This window comes from Mesoplodon bidens, assembly GCF_964165515.1.
Source record: "Mesoplodon bidens genome assembly, chromosome: 19".
NCBI classification, from domain to species: domain Eukaryota; kingdom Metazoa; phylum Chordata; class Mammalia; order Artiodactyla; family Ziphiidae; genus Mesoplodon; species Mesoplodon bidens.
Window position 1 is genome coordinate 26,311,840 of NC_138179.1, and position 12,159 is coordinate 26,323,998.

General features: G+C 43.0%; 1 protein-coding gene across 1 annotated transcript in view; it reads right to left on the bottom strand.

Moving 5' to 3' along the window:
• Positions 1–420: 420 nt before the first annotated feature.
• HS3ST3A1 (heparan sulfate-glucosamine 3-sulfotransferase 3A1) overlaps positions 421–12,159 on the bottom strand; it is a 79,686-nt gene continuing 67,947 nt past the window's right edge. Inside the window, exon 2 of the mRNA XM_081219654.1 lies at positions 421–1,407. Within this exon, the coding sequence (XP_081075780.1) occupies positions 786–1,407 (622 nt within the window). The 3' untranslated portion in view covers positions 421–785. The remainder of the gene's footprint in view (positions 1,408–12,159) is intronic.

Sequence of the window (12,159 nt, forward strand, 5' to 3'; positions counted from 1 at the left end):
ATAGAGGCTAGCCTAGAACTTAGAAAGCAACAGGAAACCCTCCCTCTCTGTTGGTGCCCAAACTAGCTAACCATTTCTAAAGGCTGTCTGTGCCTTTCCCATTCTCACTGGAAAAAGTGGCACAAAATAGGGAACAAGTGGAAGATGAGGTTTTTGTCCAGAGTCCACCATCTGGCCTTAGGACACATCACTTAAGCTCCCTGAGACTCAGTTTCCTTATCTGTAAAACAGGGGTAATAATCTCCATGTCTTATGTTATTGTATCACATCTGAGTATAAGGATCAAGAAAGGTACTGTATTTGCAAGCACTGTGGTAACTGGGAAGTGATGTGCAAACATACAGAATCACTAACTGGGAAAGGTGTTAAGAAAAAGTGGCACAAGAGAAAAACTAAAGGGAGAAAAACATAAGGGTAGACATCAATCTCATCCGGGCTTTGTTAAAAAAAGAGAGAGAGCACGAGCTACACCCTCAGGATTTTCTTAAAAGTTTTAATGGCAGCTGATGCTCATACTTCATAACTATGCATATAAAACATGAAGTGAACATGGAAAATGGAGAGAATTTAGATGCGCGCAGGTTTCCTTTTTTGTTCCTCCAAATGTTTGTGCGCGCAGTTGTACATGACGGTGAGGGCGGAGGCGAGAACAATCTCTTTAACATTCATGGGAAAAAAATACTGAAACATATCAGCAGCGCAAATATTAAACTGCCTCTTCTCTACCGATTGGTAAAAAAATATATTATCTTCTGATATTTTTTTTTTCTTTTTAAATTATAAGGTTATCCGTCCCAGCCGAAGTCGTGGCCCGTCATCTGGTAGAACTTGCGGTTGAAGGGCCGGTAGAAGTCACGCAGCCGCTGCAGCACCTGGCCGTCGATCTCGGGGTGGGGCCTGCCCTTGGTCTTGCCCAGGCAGTGAGGGCGGCCGCTGCCCTCGGCCTTCTTGAGGCAGGGGAAGCCCTTGGTCTGGTTGAAGTAGAAGTGCTTGTCGGAGATGATGCGCTTGAGGCCCAGGAAGTCCTGCACGCGGCCCAGCTCGCCGGCCGGGTCGCGCACCAGCCGCTCGCCGCTCACGAAGAGCAGCTGGCGGGCGGGGAAGTGGCGCAGCCAGCGCTCCAGGTGCTCGGCGTACAGGCCGATCTGGATGGCGCTCCACGCCCGGTCCACGAGGCCCGCCGTCCGGTTCCTGAAGGCCAGGCTCTCGAAGCTGGGGATGTCGGGCCGCTTGGACAGCGTCTGCGTGTAGTCCGAGACGGCCCTGGTCACCGGGTCCCGCACCACCACCAGGAGCTTGGTGTCCTTGGACATGGCCGAGATGCGCGCGGGCGCCTCGCGCGTCACGAAGTAGCTGGGCGTCTTCTCCATGGTGATCTGCCCCTCCAGGGTCCGCGGCATCAGGTCCCTGATCGGAGCAGAAAGGGACGTTAGGGCCTGAAAACTGAGCGCCTCCCCTGATTGCCACCGCGAGCTCCTTCCCAGCAGAGGGGGAGGTCTTACGGACCCGGAGCCTGAGTTGAGGTACCAACTGCTCTGCTTGCTAGATGTGTGACCGTGATCACGGAGAAGTCGCACAGACGCAAGGCTGTGCACCCCTGGTTCCTCGCGGATGTACTTCATGGGAAATAATAACACGACCGATCTCCTATGGTTGTTGTGATGATTAAACGTATTAATATACCTCAACAGCTTAGAAAAGTGCCTGGCATAGAATAAGCGCTGTGTAATTTTTATTTTTTATAATTATCAACCCACAAGGCTGTAAGAAAATAACCTTGATGTAATTCTTTAGGTGAATTAGGATAGTGTAATAAACACAATTATATGACTATGGGATGGTGTTAAAATACCCTGAGCCCTTTCTGTAGTTTTCTAACAAACAAAGCAATTACAGTCAACATAATACCATTGCATAGTACACAAAATACTTCTCTTTATAATTCCTGAATTTTCCTATAACAAACAAGACATGAAATAATCCATCTTTTATCTAATAATTTGAAATGACATCCTTCCAGTAGTCTAAATATCTTGGTTCCTCTTTCTATTGGCCCAATTATCACATTATGGTATATTTTCATGTACATCAAAGTAAATTCTGACTCTGTTGTTCAAAACGTTCTTAATGATTCTTGTGTGTTTATTCTTCCAGATGAATGTGAGAATCACTCTGTCATGTGGAAAAAAGAAATCCTGTTGGAGCCTTGATGGAGCAGAGATTGCTACCTAGTTCAAGCATGCATTCCTACTGAGAAGTGATGGGTCTCGAAGCCAGTCCAAAAGTGTGAGTAGGAGAGGGAAAACCTATTTATTCTTCCAAAAGTGTACTGCCATTAAAGCCACTATTTATTATATATATGAAATACATATATATTCTAATTTTAAGGCACCATCTTGCTAATTCCAAGTTTTATAAGAAATAGACATTGTTCAAATCAATATTAGATAAATGTTTTTGGGAGATTTATTACAATGACAAAATGTATTTTGTCCTTTGATCCACTGATCCAAACTGATAAATACGCTAATATTAGATTCACTTTTATTCCTGGAATAAACCCTATTTGATCATGGTGTATTATTATTTCAATATAGTCCTAGACTTGATTCATCATTATTTTGCTTTGGATTTCTCATCCATATGCATTAATGAGATGTTCCTGTAGTTTTTCTTTTGATCAATAGCTTAATCAATTGTGAGAACATGAATTATTCCAGAAATAAAATGAGAAATGTTTCATATTTTTCTATATCCTAAAGAAGTTTCAATAGCAAAATAATTTTCTATTCCTTCAAAATTTGATGGTTCACCTACAAAGCCACCTAATACTGGTACTTTTGGGGTAGAGGGTAAGAAAGGGATTAGAATCTTCAGGTATCTTTTCAGTTTCTTCTGTGGTGGTTGTTTTTTGTAATACTCTGCCGCATCTTGTGTCAAGTTTGGCAATTAATATTTTTCTAAATGAATTATTTTGAAGTTTATCCCAGACATCATATCAGCTGGTTCATAAACAATCTGGTGCCCATCTGCATTACACCTGGCACAGATTCCTCAACAGTTGTGGCCATAAGCCACTGGTGCTGTATTAGTTTAATGATGCAGGTTTTCTCACACTTTTGCCTTCTTCGATATTTCAGTCAGATTATCTCTACTTTTTTTTTGGAGGGGGAAATGATAATTAGATATCTCATTTGTTGCTTTTTTCTTTGTTGTTTTAAAAATCTGCAATTCCTTTTTCAAAAGAACTTTTAATGTGTGCCCATTCCCCATTTCTTAAAAATGCCTGAAGGTCTGGGTAGGATAAAGCGAAGACCAGGGAGGTCAGTGTTGACACAGGGGAGACACAGACTGTCTTTACTGCCGACGCAATGCTGGAGCCACTTCGTGACATGAATTCACAGATTTCACCACTGTATATACATATACATATGCACTATATATGTGTGTGTGTGTGTGTGTGTGTGTGTGTGTATATATATATATATATATATATATATATATATATATATTCCCTTCATGGAATTGAGAAATGGGCTAGACCAACCTACTTTGGAAGCTTAGTTACACTTTTGTAAGATGAGCCAGGAGATCTATCCAGAAACTGTTGGACTATCTCAGTAAAGAAAATTGGCTCAAAGGTGTGAAAAAGTTTTGGACTGTAAAAGCAAACATCAAGCATCACTGAAACTATAAGAAGGAGTATTTGGTGATTTTTTTTTAAAGTCAGCATTCTTGCCTCCTTCCCTATCATCTCTGACTTTTAACCACTCGACCTCATATTTCGGCCAGTAGAATAGAGATAACATACTTCACGTGGGAGCTACTGGTTGGTAATCTCAGCCTTCCTGCCCTCCGGCCCTGGGGAAAAACACAGACTCCCCAGTAGCCTTTCAGCAGAGACTAAAGCTGCAGAATGTGCTGTCCCAGAGGAAATATTACCAATATCTCTGAAAAAAGAAACAATATTTTAAATTATCTCAATAGGATAGGAAAAAGAACTCTCCAAAATAGGAGGAGTTTGAAGAGGAAACAGCTAAAATAGGATTTCAGAGGAAAAACACATTAATTACTGTCATCTACAGGATGAGGAAAGCTGACAGGTTTAGCATCCCCATTGGGATGGGGAGTCGGGGTTAACTATGAACTCTCTGCAATCTACTTTCTTCAAAAACAAAGACGTGCAAGTATAAATAAATCCTCAATGAGGCTTACATTGTACAGCACAGTTGTTTGGTAAAAGGATTCACAACAGAATTCTTTAAAGAGCAATCTCCCTTTTAAATTCTACATTCATTTTCTTATTGCAATTTGAATTTTAATGTTCAGAAAAGTGCTCCTCTATCACATAAAACAAAATGCACATGTACTTTGGAATATCGTATTTCGAGGTGTTTAGGCAAACTTAGAAATCTTCCTTCCTTACCATAGTGAGGCATGTACTGTGACTCTGTGCAAGGGCTCGGCCTGGGATGGGCAAGGAAAGAAGCCATCCCAGTACGATGAGAGCTTTGTAGAAACACCAGGCACATGAGGGGAGCGGAAAGGTGTAGGCAATGAGAAGACATTTGAGGTTTGTCTAAAGACAGGACAAGCTGGGGCGGAAGGTGAGAAATTCCATTGAACGATGGGAAGGGGAGGTCCTAGGACACCTTAATTTCCAGGCAAACAGTATTGGCTATTCCATTCACTTCTCCATAGTGAAAAGAATTTGGAGACATTTATAGTAAGTATAGGGGAGGAGAAATGGGTAGAAACTAGAATAATAAAGAAAAATTAGAGACGCTTATTTGTTTTCTCCTGAAGATGACAAGGAGAAGAAGGGGTTTTACAAGCAAATGCAGGATTATTACCAGGTGTGTCCCACACATTTGTTCTTTGTCCCCAAAGAACAAAAGGAGAATTCACCATAGCCAAACAGTAGAAGCAACACAAATATCCATGGAGGGCTGAATGGGCAGGCAAAATGTGATCTATCCATGCAGTGGAATATTATTCAGCCTTAAAAAAGGAACAGAATTCCGACACCTGCTGCAATGTGGATGAACCTTGAGGACTTTATGCTGAGTGAAATAAGCCAGACACAGAAGGACAGAGATTGTGTGATTCCACTTGTATGAGGTCTCTAGAGGAGTTGAAATCACAGAGACAGAAAGTAAGATAGTGATTGCCAGGGCCTGGGGGTGGGGGGATGAGGAGTTTGTATTTGATGGGGACAGAGTTTTAGTTTTTCGAGATGAAAAGAGTTCTGGAGAGTGATTGCTCAGCACCATAAATGTACTTACCGCTGTTGACCTGGACACGTAAGAATGGTTAAGATGGTAAATATTATGTTATGTCTGTTTTACCCTGATTTCTTAAAAAGAGAACTCACCCAGAGGGCAAAGACTTCAAATTGCATCGATAGACTTGAATTAGATAAATGAATCATTTTGGCTTTGCAGGTAATTAAACACTCGGATGAGGTACCTGAAGAAGATGGTGGCCTTGCTTTCCTCTTGTAAGACCAAAGGGGAATATAATCATGATGAGATTTTATGGAGCTGAGATCAGAAATGTTTGTGGCCTGTATCATTTCTCATTTCCTTTTTGTTTACCTTTTTGTTTATAGTGCTTCTGATTTTTTAACTGCCAGCGGGGTGACCAGGCGCTACTCATAACCTTTCCAATCTCGCCAGAAAAGTCAAGCCAAGAGCTTGGGAAATCTGGATTGTAACGAAGTGTCAGCACGACAATTTCTACAAGGAACACCCCCAAGCACTGCTCTTAAGAAAGTGACGCCTGGTGTACAGAATTCCCAGAAGTCGGGAGAACCCCATTCTGTCCAGATAACTCGGATCCAGAGGAGATCAGAGACCCCCGGGCGTATTCCTGGGACGTGCACACACACCTGCTCACTTGAGGCCTCAGGTGGTAAGGAGGCTGATGTGCGAGTTGTGAGCTGGCAAAGCCGAATTCTCTGGAAGGACAGAGGCTGGCTGGTTCTGGTGGGAGAGATAAGCTTGGCTTCTCAGGGGCATCCGTCTCCTCCCGTGTGTGTGTGTACATGTGTGGGTGTGGGTGTGTATGTTGTGTATGTGTGTGTGGGGGTGTATGTGTAAGTGTGTGTACCGGTGTGTGTGTGTGGGGTGTGGGGGTGTTTACCTGTGTGTATGTTGTGTGTGGGGGGTGTGTACTTGTGTGGGTGTGGGTGTGGGTGTGGATGTATGTATGTGGGTGTGTGTGTACCTGTGTGTATGGGTGTGTACGTGTGTGTGGGGTGTGGGTATGTGTGTGTGGGGGTGGGTGTGGACGTGTGTATGTGTGTACCTGTGTGTGTACCTGTGTGTATGTGTGGGGGTGTGTGTGTACCTGTGTGTGTGGGGGGGTGTACGTGGGTGTGGGTGTGTACGTGTGTATGTTGTGTGTGGGGGGGTGTACTTGTGTGTGTACCTGTATGTGTGGGTGTGTACATATGTGTGCCTAGGGAAAGTGCTCAGGCTGGTTCAGATGAAGGCTGTACTGGCCATGTCCCTCATGCCTGGAGCTAGCAGAAAGACCAACACGTCCACCAGCTGAGTGCTCTCACAGCCTTTAAGAGGGCAGGGATGAAGGAGACCCATCTCTGTCCCACGCGTCCTCTGTGCCCAAAACATCAAAACAAGATGTCACTGCTAGAAGGTGAGGTTCCCAGATAGGGCACTGTTACCAATAACACACACAGGGCAGACAAGATTTCAAGTCCAAGTGTCTTAGGACGAACATAATGAAGACAGAAGCAAATGAGCACTTACTAAGCATTTACCACAGACCAAGATCTGATGTTTTCTTTCCTGTGTCTCACAACAGCAAAAAGCTAGAATTATTGGCATAATTTCTCAGATGAGATAATAGACTCAGAGAGGTAATGTGAGTTGTCCAAAGACACACAGCAATGAGTGAAAGGGCCAGAATGAAAATCCAGGTCTATTCTGCTCTAAAGCACACGCTCCTTCCTCCGTCCCAGACACCCAGGCAACATCAGCAAGAGTCTTTGGGTGGATGGTATAGCCATCTTTGACGTTCTGTCAAAACATAGGAATGCTAAATGCACTACTTCCGTATTCATCTCAGAGTATAAATCACTGGAATCTTGCAAACAGGTAATAGACATAACATGTTTTTCAAAGGCGCTCTTCTGTAAGAAAAGGACCTGAGTGGTAAGGCAAAGGTAATTTGCCTTGAGAAATAAATAAATCTGGCCCGTGTACACATAGAGTTTTTTTTTTTAAGTCTCTGCAACCAAAGAGAACCATGTGTCTGTTTTTGGAAGCCTCCAGTAAAAGCAGAAAATTCGAGGGGAAACATGCTCTTTTCACGGCCATGGCGTGAAGGTGGTTCCCGGGGGCCCTGGTGGCGTGAGCCTGCAGCAGAGGAAGCAAAGCAAACTCCGGTGCTGTTGGGCCAGCATCCCTGGGGCCAAGGACCAGCCACATCGATATTTCTTTTCCTGCTGTTGTTATGTGGGACCCCCCCCCTCGCCAAACGTGCCTTGTGAGGCTGGAAAGAAAACTCCCTTTCATTGTTTTTTGAGTTGGCTTCTGTGGGAGAGGAAGACGTATTGTTTTTGAACCGGTTCCCACACTGACCGAATCTGGATGTGCAGATCTAATAAGCAAACTGTCGTCAAGATATTCAAGCATCAAACTTAAAGGCTGGTACGTTTCCCAGTGCCCTTGATGGCAGGTTCCTTCTAAACCTCTGAACAATCAAGTAAAGAGACAGAAAGGCATGGGTCTCACCCTCCCCAGGCTTAATGACAAAGGAAACAAGCTTATTTCAAGAAAGCAACACAATGTTCCTTGGCCCTGAGAGGAGAAGAGAAGAGCAGTCTTGGTTGGTAGTTTGGGGTGACCCATGAAAGGGCAGAAAACACACCTCTCAGGTCAGAAAGGGCCACCCTGAAAGGGAAGGGGCAAGGGCTATCTGGGGTCATAAATTCAAGCAGGAATCCTTGGTGTTTGTGTGGGACCTCAGAGTTTCCCAAGCAATTCCACAAGTTTTCTCATTTGTGGGCTCTTAGGAAGTATAAAAATAGACCAGTAACTTATAAGGCTCATCGCTTCACCCTCTGATTTTCTCCTTCTAAGTTTACTTCGTTGGGAAACTCATGTATTCATAAGATTTAAAATATCATTTCTATCCTTGTTTACAGCATCCCAAACTCTGTTTTAAAATAGTGTCTGGCTCTTGGGAACTGATGAGCTTCTCCCAAAGTCCTAACAAAATATCAAAGAATATCCAGAAGGAAAGCCCTAACACCCTTAAACACTAAAATTCACAGACCCGCTAATAATAATGGCAGAATCTATAAGAAAATCAGAGCCTAAGAAAGCACCTAGAAAAAGATAGGAACTTGCCACTTGTCCACAGTGGGTCTGTCTCTGGATGTCGGGTGTACTTTATGCCTCAAGCTAGAAAGGGACAATTATTGTTCTATCCAGATGTGAAGAATTCAACACTGCACTACCCAGAGAGGAAGCATCTCCTCAACTTCTGCACCCTGTGTGCTACCAATGCCTCACCCTAGTTCTGGCCCTGGTAGAGACCTACATTCTGAAATATATTAGCAAAATGCTTTAGAATTTGAGGATAAAGAAAGTATTTCATAGGCGTTCACATAGAAAGGCAAACAAAAGAGCATATAACTAGGCTCCTGACGAATGGAGGTGATGGAGGGGGAGCTTGGCCCTGACTTCAGTAATAAGGGCCCAGAGCTTATGAAAGATTAAAGAGAACAAGACCTTTTCCACTGAGCTCAGTTTTATTTCATTGAAAGTAGTATCCAAATACCATCTTCAGATATGCAGTGATTCCAAACACCTGGCATCTAGGCAAGCTTGAGAAAAGTGCAACCTTGAGATTTCATTTCAACTGAAGAACAGAGCAAAATGAAAAGCTCACGTGTTCAAGGAACGAACAGGACATCGAAATCCAGTTAGAATAGAAATGTCTTAAAGAATGTTTCTAGTAGTTATAAAAAATGACCATAGAAAACAGAGATAAACTGATTAAGTTGGTAAGGATCTAGAGCCTGAAAAATGTTTAGAAACGCTTAGAATGTGTGTGTGTGTGTGTGTGTGAGAGAGAGAGAGAGAGAGATTACAGAGAGAAGAGATCAAGAATGAATGAGCTGGAGAAAGTAAGACAGACAAAGACAAATACCATATGATATCACTTACATGTGGAATCTAAAAAAATGATACAAATGAACTTATTTCCAAAGCAGAAACAGACTCACAGACACAGAAAACAAATTTACAGTTACCAAAGGGGAAACATGGTGGGGGGATAAATTTGGGAGGAACATATATGCACTACTATATATAAAATAGATAATCGACAAGGACCTACTGTACAGCACAGGGAACTCTACTCAATACTCTGTAATAACCTATGTGGGGAAGGAATTTGAAAAAAGAATAGATATATGAATCACTTTGCTGTACACCTGAAACTAACACATTGTAAATCAGCTATACTCCAATATAAAATAAAGCTAAAAAAAAAAAAAAAAAGAATGAGCTGGAGAAAAGGAAGCCGGTGGACTGGGCTGTCATGTGGGGCACCATCACTGCGGACTGGGAGGGTCTCAGAAGCCCCCCGACCCAGCCCCGTGGTTTCACAGAGGCAGGAAGTTCTGAAAAGACATGCAGCCAGATGGACCCGAGGCTTGGCTTCACTCTGGTCTCCTGAGCCCTGGGGTTCACTGTTCTTTCCATGATACAGAATTCTCCAGTTCTAGAAAGAAATACAGCATGCTCAGGGTTTGACCACCTTGAAGTTTCAACCCCCTAAAAAATAAAGTTCATCCCTGCAAGGGAAATTCCCTCGTGGTACTTCTGAGGCAGGAAAGGTGCATTAAATACGAGCCCTAGTTAAAGGGAGAATTGATTGTCCTTCATCCTATCTGGTACTTTCAACCACGTTCTAAGATCAACAATCCAGAGGGGATGTGGAATTCCTCATCAGAGTGGGCGGGGCCCGGGTCGGGGTTGGCGGGCAGCTCTCCCGGCTCTGCAGCCACGACCCCGCACACCCCCAGCTCAGCGCATCTTGGCTCCTGACGGGGGTTTTTATAAACGACTGGTTTGAGAGCTGCGCTATCAGCTTCTGTGGCACTGTGGGTGGGGCCCTCTTATCAGCGTGGAATCGTCAGGTTTTTGCATACATGCCGCTGCAGATAAGGGAAGAACCGGGCTTTCCTCGCCTGAGATCGACAATCTAAGGACAGTGAGGCAGCTGAGAGGCCGAGGGCATGATGAGGAAAACCCTGCCATTTTAGAAGGTTCTTTGTTACATTTTGACAATGGTGCATTTTTTGTTTTGGTTTCCTTGATTTTTTTTTGTTGGTTGGTTGTTAGGTTCTAGACACAGAGTGGGTGCTTATCAATAGGTCTTTAAAGTTTAAAACAGGAAACGTGACGTGAAGCTATTATTTTGCAGGGTCTTGGGCCCTGGCCTTCCTGCATGTTCTTTCTAAAGTTTGCCATCAGGACCCTGCCATCAGCTTCCCTGGGTTTGAACAATAGAAAACGACCCACATCCTGTCTCACTAACAGAACTTCCAAAATTATCTCACTCTGGTGACACAAAACAAACCTCCAAATTTATGGCGTCATCGTGAAGTGAGGCAAACGGACAAAACAGACTTCAGGAGAGCAACCAGTGAGGGTCCGTTAGACCCACACCATCGGCGTAGCTGCCAGGTGTGCCACCGAGAAGGGGAAAACTCTCCAACAGGGACACAGGTGCCCATGGGTCAAATCCAACTATTTTTATCAGTAACGTTTTATGGACACACAGCCATGCCTGTTTTGCTTACTTATTGTCTACGGCCGTTTCTGAACTTGGACAGCAGGCCAAGCAGTTGTGACAGAGACCAGATGGCCTGCAAACTCTAAAATATTTCTGACCTTGACCTTTTCAGAAAATGTTTGCCAACCCCCGCTTTAGATCATTATTGCCACCAGAACAAAATTATTGTAAAAATCTTGATGGTAACATATTTAGTATTTTGCTGAAATTAAGCAGGAGAAATGAATTGTACTGCAGAAGATATCATTGCTCATGGTGTGTGTGTGTTTCCATTTTATTGTTCATCCACACGTCACTGGTCCATCCACAGAACACCGAGCAGAGCAATAACAATCAAATCGAGTTCCCTCTGGTATTTTGCCAAAACTTTCAGACATAAAAATAATAGATTTAAGCACATTTTTTCTGTTTTGTAGTTATGAAGGAATATTTGTCAGAATAGAATATATTATGTTTAACAGTTTATTAACTTGATTTATCACTTTTGAAATGTTTAGATGCATGGGATGTGGGGTTTCCATGAGTAGTTTTGTCCAGGGACCTGTTAAGGGTGGATCAGAAGAGGATGTACCAGGGCTTGGAGAAGAAATCATCACAGAGAAACAGGAGGCAGACAGACAAGGCTTTGGCGCCAAACAAGCCTGAGGGCCTCCAGGAACTGGGCTTTCGAAATGAAGCAATTCACAGGGACCAGGTGGTTCTCCTATGGCAGAGATGTCACAGGTGTGCTGTCACTACATCTCTGTGATGGACCAGGAAGGAATCTCTCCTTATCGGCTCAAGGAAACAAAACACCATAGGCTGCAGGGTGAGATCATGGAGAAAAATAGCTGCTTTCCAGAAGGACTATTTTTTTTAATTAAAAATTTTAAAAATTTACAAATTGCACAAGTTAAAAAGAATTGCACAAACTGCACATTGTAGAAAAATGAGAAAATTCAGAGAAGCCCAAAATTCTTCTACACTCCGATGTAGTATCTTGAAGTATATCCATCCAGACTATTCTATGCAATTCTTTATAACATTTGTGAAATGAGATCGTTTCGTATGTAAACCATTCTGAACTGCTTTTCTGCACTGAGGAACAGGAAATTCCTGACCTTAAATGCACATCGACTTCATTTTAAACGACTGTGCAGTAACCCACTATATGAATCACCATAAAATGTTTAGTGAAGTCCTTCTTATTGGATACTTAGGTTGTTTCCAAAGTTAAACATTTTCATTCATGTTTAATTATTCCCTTGACGTATAAAGGAAGGTGTGTATATTTTAAAGGTTTTTGAATCATACTGCAAACTGGACTTTATTAAAGATTTTTAA